General features: G+C 30.5%; 1 protein-coding gene and 1 non-coding gene across 5 annotated transcripts; both read right to left on the bottom strand.

Annotated features, from left to right (window-relative positions):
* Positions 1–2805: 2805 nt before the first annotated feature.
* On the bottom strand, positions 2806–2893 carry LOC131628309 (small nucleolar RNA R16). Its single transcript, XR_009291740.1, has one exon. It is a non-coding gene; the product is annotated as a small nucleolar RNA R16 (small nucleolar RNA).
* LOC131628285 (serine protease SPPA, chloroplastic-like) lies at positions 2816–6759 on the bottom strand. Of its 4 annotated transcripts, none has more exons than XR_009291731.1 (5): positions 6644–6759; positions 6048–6535; positions 5459–5632; positions 4916–5053; positions 3599–4549 (listed from the first exon to the last, which is right to left on the bottom strand). XR_009291731.1 is itself a non-coding variant. In XM_058899136.1 (3 exons), exons 1-3 carry the CDS (start codon positions 5061–5063, stop codon positions 3110–3112), a joined length of 351 nt encoding a protein of 116 aa, XP_058755119.1. In that variant the 5' UTR covers positions 5064–5365; the 3' UTR covers positions 2816–3109. The 4 variants fall into 4 exon arrangements, 2 of the variants coding, with proteins under 2 accessions (XP_058755119.1, XP_058755120.1); XR_009291730.1 differs by having other exon boundaries at positions 5861–6535; XM_058899136.1 differs by lacking the exons at positions 5459–5632; positions 6048–6535; positions 6644–6759 and adding an exon at positions 2816–3141 and having other exon boundaries at positions 4379–4549; positions 4916–5365.
* Positions 6760–6972: the final 213 nt, after the last annotated feature.

Below are 6972 nucleotides of genomic sequence, written 5' to 3' on the forward strand. Positions count from 1 at the left end.
GTGATCGGATTTCACATAATGGATTAGTTCATTGTCGACCAAAGCAAATTTCTTCGCCCCGAGCGAATTAATTGTTTATCAAGGCACCCTTGCGAACGCACGGGTCTTCTACTAGTATGTTTATATATATATATATATATATATATATATATATATATATATATATATATATATATATATATATATATATATATATATATATATATATATATATATATATATATATATATATATATATATAAAATATAAACATAGGAGCCATTTGGTATGGCTCGTACTCCAAGGGGCCTACCAAACTTAGACACTTTGATAAGTTTCTAAAATATGGTTTTTTTGGTTTTTTTTTAAAGGTGGTTATTGAAATTTTTTCTATTTTTAAAGGCTTTTTTTTAACAAGATAAATATTTTTATTATACCAATTATTTTTTCACAAGACAGAACCTTAACACCATTTTTACACTATAAGTAAATAATTATTAGCTTAAAATTATTATTTATTTTTAACTTGTTTAAAAATAAATATATTTTAAAATAATTAAGATATATTATTTGGAAGTCTCAGAAAAAAAAAATCTTAAGAAGAAATTTCATCAACTACTCACTGAGTAGATCATATTAAAAAATATATTTTAAAAAACACTATATTAAAAAAATATATATGTTATGTTATTTAAATGATAATGGCAATTTCTTTTATTCTTTTTATATTCTTGTTAATCATATGATCGACCAATTAAAGGAAAAACACATATATAAAACTCACCGAGCCTTCCTTGAAGAGATGACCACTTAGAAAGAAAAAACAGTAACATAGCAACTAAAGTGTTCTTTTTAACTAATATTATATCCGATTCTTTTAATAAGGACAATTCACGTTTCAGGTTCATTGAATAATCAATATATCTAATTTATAAACGACCAAAAAATATTAATAAAAAGTAACCGATGTAGTAAATAATAATAATAATCATTCATTTTTCACTTACATAATTTTCGGTTGGTTTAGCTTCACTACTAGAAATACTCTGTTTTCCTGCGGATTTAAGTTAAAATTCCGCAGGAAACGTGTTTCATGCGGTTTTTCCTGCGGATTTTGGTTCCCAGGTAAAACCTTCGTGGGTAATATTTTCGGCAAGAAGATCCGCAAGTAAATCCGCAGGTAATTCCGCAGGAAAAAACCGCAGGTAAATCCGCAGAAAAAATCCGCAGGTAAATCCGCAGGAAGAGTGTTTAGTAATTAAAAAAAATTATATTTGTTTTTAAATTGAGACAGAGTATTTTTCCTAGGGGTGTCAAAATGGATGGATTGGATGGATATGGATTGGATCCTTAATAGATGGATCAAACCAATCTATTAATCCATTACAATCCATTAAATTCTCTAAATAAAAATTCAATCCAATCCATCCATTAACAAATTTCTAATGGATGGATATCCATCCATCCAAAAGACAATTAAAAATATATATATTTTTTTTTAAAATTTCATAAAAATAATAATTTACGTATTCTAAAATAATTTTTTCGTTCTTCCGAAAAAAACTCAATTTTTCGTTTTTTGAAAAAAAACTCGATTTTTTTCGTTTTTTCCGGAAAAAAAAACTCGACGTTTTCGTTTTTCGGAAAAAAAAACTCGATTTTTTGTTTTTCGGAAAAAAACTAGAATTTTTTCGGAAAAAACTCGATTTTTTTTGTTTTTCGGAAAAAAAACTCGATTTTTTCGTTTTTCGAAAAAAACTCAATTTTTCTTTTTTCCGAAAAAAACTCTATTTTTTTCGTTTTTCCAGAAAAAAACTCGATTTTTTCGTTTTTAAAAAAAAAAACTCGATTTTTTTCGTTTTTCCGGGAAAAAATTTGATTTTATCGTTTTTCCGAAAAATAACTCGATTTTTTTTTCCCCAAAAAACTCGACTTTTTTCGTTTTCCGAAAAACACGATCTTTCGTTTATTTGAAAAAACCAAAAAACTCGATTTTTGTCGTTTTCCGAAAAACTCGGTCTTTCGTTTATTTGAAAAAACTAGATTTTTTTTTCCCGAAAAAACTGGTTTTTTTGGTTTTTCGTAAAAACACGATTTTTCGTTTTTTCCAAAAAAACTCGATTTTTCAATTTTCTGAAGAAACTCGATTTTTTGTATTTTCATATTTTATTATTTTAAAAAAATATATAAACCATTTAAAGTATAAAATAAAAATAATCCATTGGATTATCAAAATGTGTTGGATGGATTGAATCCATCCATGTATATAAATGGATGGATTGGATCCATCCATTAACTTATATTTTTATTTGGTGGATGAATTGGATGGATTTTTTGGTGAATGGATTTGATGGATTTTAGCTTAATGGATCCAATTGCCACCCCTTATTTTTCCTATGCAATAATTATACATGCATATAATGGCTCACTTCAACTACATATGCATTGCTTCTACTAATACTAAACAAACAAGATAAACAAATATAAGCACCAGTTATGCATGAGTGGTTTTCTTGAACAAACCAATCATGTGCCAGTTATTAACATATGTAATGGTTATGCATGAGTGGTTTTCTTCAACAAACCAAATCATGTGCCAGTTATTAACATGTAATGGATGAGCATTGGTACAAATAGGGACCAATTCTAATTATGATAAGTAAGCTATGGTTAAATTATAAATAAACAATAATCAGTCTGATCTTGAGTGGAAATTATAAACCAATGAAATACATGAAATAGAAATCATTGATTAAATCACTCACAAAAGAGACTATTCATACAAAATTGAAATAGAAATCAAAATACTAGTAAAGATAACATATGGGTTGCACCAGATAATAAGCGGAGTATTTTATCCTCACAGAATTAAATCAGTGTTAAGCATATGTAACTTTTAACATCATTTGCAAACCCTTCTAAAACAAAATTGATTTAAATACAAAAGTGCGCTAATATTTGTCAAAATAAACAATATGGATAAAACCTAGTTAAGCGGTAAATTTGTTTCTCCGCAAAAATGTTGCCCGTTTATTCAAGGAAGTCACCCAATATCTTAAATTTGGTTTAAGAGTGAACCTCTAGGTCAAGTAAGCTCTCAGCTACATTCGTAGTCTTGACATGAACCAAATTAGATCATCTTTAACAACTTCATGGTGCAACCTGCATAATGTAAAGCTAGCCAATATAACCCATCTGGTTGTTCTCAAATCTTAATATTGAGTCTATAGGTAGAAGTAACTTGAACTTTAACAAAAATAGCCAATTATCTCTACATTCAAACGATACTCACTTTTAGATCGTGCAAGGATGTATATAGATAGATAAAGAAAGCACAACCTTCTATACTCATAAAGAATATCCTTCAATTATTCTGAAAACAAACTTGCAAATTGTCTCAAACGAAAATATGCCAGTTATATTTAAATATATAATTATTTCAACAACCATAGCCTACTCTCCACACCTACTTGGACATCAGGAATATCCATGCTAGCTAAACTGCCCCAACACACAAATTGCATCTATACTGTAGTATAACTAGAGACCAAAGAAGAACTATACAGAGTGAAGGTACCTAGGTCCGAGAGAAACTCGAAAGACTTCTACTACCTACTTTCAGCTGTAGGTGCAGAATAATCCTCAATTGCTATTCTAACTTGGAGAACTCGTCTCAGATTTTTTATCTCTAAGCTCAATTTTGGTAGTCCAAACAAGGAACCCAAAATGTCATACTATAACACCATGGTAAAACTCTTTGGCTGGAAATGAATCAGTGTTACAACAGTAGGAAAATCCCAAGATGCAACCAGATAGAAGAAAATCCCAATGAGGAATTAGATGAGGCTGTGGGAGAATACTGGGCAGAAAACCACAAGGTCATTGAGAGAAGTAAAAACAAAAAAAATTACTAGGGATTCAAATTTCACACACAATAGATTAACTGGTGTTCGTTTTAGCTTTTTCCACACAGCTCACTGCAGAATCATCCTTTATAGGGCAAGTTTTCATTGAGGCCGGGTTCTTAAAAATAATCCATTACATAGATATCCCCCATGTACACACATCCATATATAAAATAATCAGAAGAGTCTGTTGGCAAATGTCAAACCACTTATGAAGTATAAAATTAAGGAAAAGTTCTACTAATTAAAGAGAAAGCAAAATAGATTCCACTATTAAAAATAAAATGTTTGTCTCTTTATTGGCAAGTGAGGGGCAAAGGATGTCTGTTGTACATACTATAAAGGATTCTAAAAAGTTAAAGACACGCTGCATTCCAGGTAGAAGATTTGGGACTGTATCGTGACTGAAACATCTACTTATCAAGCAATGCAGTCAGCATCTCACAATTATTTAGTGATACAAGATTCAACTTAAATTTCAAATGTAAAAGTACCTTTGGCAGAAGAGACTTTATCCAGCCAATTTGTATAGATGTTATCAAGCAATGCAGTCAGCATCTCATAATTTTCATCAGACATGGTCCTTCGAGCTAATTGATCTCCTGCACTTTTGTACTTGCCAATCCTCTCCACTTGTGGTTCAATTCCTATGTTATCTAAAACACCTAAAAAGAATTAATAACTAATGTCACTACACGATCAAACCACTTTAGAAAATTATCTAAGATAGTTTGAATAGATGTTTTTCGTTTCTCATGACCCCTCAATAAAATCAACCAAGATCCGCCGCTCGGTAAAAGCATTGATATGATATCTATACATCTATAATATTTAAGAAAGGTGCATTAGTACAAGACTTCAATTCAGGCAAGAATAATAAGACATTATGTACTTGAATTATATACAAACTATATATGAAGGACCAAACTACCATGTAAGTCTCTCCTACAAGGATCTAAACATACATAAAAATAGGGAAAATAATTGCCGTCAAACTATAAAAAAACGCAAAGAAAAGAAGGACAGCTTACCTCTGAGGAATGAAGCTTTAACACTCAATCCGAACAAAGAAAAGTAAGCACTTGGAGGGGCATATATCTCTTCACATGCACAAGCAAGGTAATATTCTTTTTCTTGACATGTAGGGACATAAGCTACAACAAATTTTCCTACAAGCATACTCAACTATCAATGTATGATTGAGGGATATTATAAATCATTAATCACCATATTTTCTCTAAAATTTAAATCCTCAGTTACATCACAAACCCAATAATGACATGCATCAGCACTGCAATAATCACTAACTTGATCTATCTATAATATCAATCCTGAGGAAAAATAAGAATAAAACTCAGAAGTAGAAAAAGATGGCAATCATGCCAACATATTGTGGATCTATCTTCAGATAGTAAAATGTGCAATGACTAATGACATTTTTTAAAAAAAAATTGTTGTTTCAGTTCTACTAGAACAACAAATCAGAAATAACATCTAAGATAGTAGAATTTCTCAATAAGTTAAAACATAAGCTTGTGATCCTTTTCATACAATAAGGGGCACATAATACTTACTTGTTTTCTTTTAGCTTCAACAAGCATTTCTTGCTTTTCTTTTTCAAGTTGAACTTCAACATCTTCATACTTCTTCTTCAACCCCTCTGCAATGCGCCTTTCTATTTCCAACTTGACTTCCTCTGTTTGAAGCTTCTCCTCGACATTTCTTCGAACAGCTTCTTCTAATTTATGCTAGTTCGTAAAAAAATGCAATAGTATAGGATACTTCAGAGCTAAGATTAATAGTAATACTAAGGATAAACTAGTATTTTTTTACTTTCAGTATGTTGGTTCAAAAATTGACAAATGTAAACCATTTATTTTCATTCCAATTTTTAACTTCAAATATTTTGTAATAGCTTTTAAGTAAAAACAAGTACAGAAGCAGAATATTATATTATATTATAAAGTAAACCATACTATAAAATAACTTCACTATCTTTTCCAGGAGCTTGTCCTGTGCTGGAACCATCATACTATAAAAGAAAGTGTTAAAAGCATTGTTCTATAATTTAATAGTAACTACAATTTTTTTTGCATGCCTTTAAATGAGTACTGATATAAAAAATGACTTCCAATTCCCACACACATTAATTTTCAAACTCACCCATGCATATCAATCTGAAATTGAGAGAAACATTACACGCACTTGTCACATAGATCTGCAAATTCACATATCAAAGTAGCCAAACTTGACGTCACCGGATCGACGTAGAGGTAGCACACAACACAATAATACATCACCTCGACTCCATTTTCAACATCAACACAACAATTCATTGCATCATCAATCTAATAAAAAACAACTTTCAAGCACTTAACATAAGTCATATTTCATACCAAAATCAAACAATGCCGCAAGGGAAAACCCTAATTTGAAATCCCCAGTATTCTAAAAAATTATCCGCAGCCAGTGAGAACAAAAAGTAAGAAAAAACCCAATAGAAATTGTAAACAGCAAAAACACTTCAGAACAATCAAAGTTCATACCCTCTTCTTCTTCATCCACATCGTCCTTGTCCATATCTCGACCTCCTTCTTCCAATTCTTCACCATCAACAGGCTCTCTCTCGTGCATCTCAACCTCAACCTCATCTGCATCATAAAACAACCGAAAAAGTTAGGGTTCCGATTAGAACCAAGAAGCACTTAGAAGAGGAAAACAATAAGCTACGAATGAAATAGAGGATTTCTAGGGTTCACCTTCGTCATCAGATATCACGCCTTTGGCCATAAATGGAGAGTAAGTACTGCAAAATCGAACAAGTTTTGAAGCAGAGAATGAGAAGTGTGGAATATTGGAATTTATTATATTATATCAATTTTGGTCCTTGTAATGTGAGTCTAATAAGAGGAAATATTTTTTGATAAAATTTATAAAAGATATTATTATTTTTAGAAATATTTAAATGGGTTTAATGGATATGCACTGAGAGTGTAAAACAGTTTTACACTGTCATCCAATAGAAAACAAGCAATTTGCCATGTCATTAAAATTTTTTAAAGATAAAAGTGTGATGGAATTGGATACA

Source organism: Vicia villosa, unplaced genomic scaffold (genome assembly GCF_029867415.1).
Source record: "Vicia villosa cultivar HV-30 ecotype Madison, WI unplaced genomic scaffold, Vvil1.0 ctg.000441F_1_1, whole genome shotgun sequence".
Classification (NCBI taxonomy): Eukaryota; Viridiplantae; Streptophyta; class Magnoliopsida; order Fabales; family Fabaceae; genus Vicia; species Vicia villosa.

Coding starts and splice junctions, on each gene's coding strand:
- LOC131628285 (XM_058899136.1), bottom strand. CDS start 5,063: ATGCTTGTAGGAAAATTTGTTGTAGCTTATGTCCCTACATGTCAAGAA. Junction 4,550..4,915: donor TAAAGCTTCATTCCTCAGAG/GTAAGCTGTCCT, acceptor AATTCTTTTTAG/GTGTTTTAGATAACATAGGA. Junction 3,142..4,378: donor TAAAGTCTCTTCTGCCAAAG/GTACTTTTACAT, acceptor TACATTATGCAG/GTTGCACCATGAAGTTGTTA.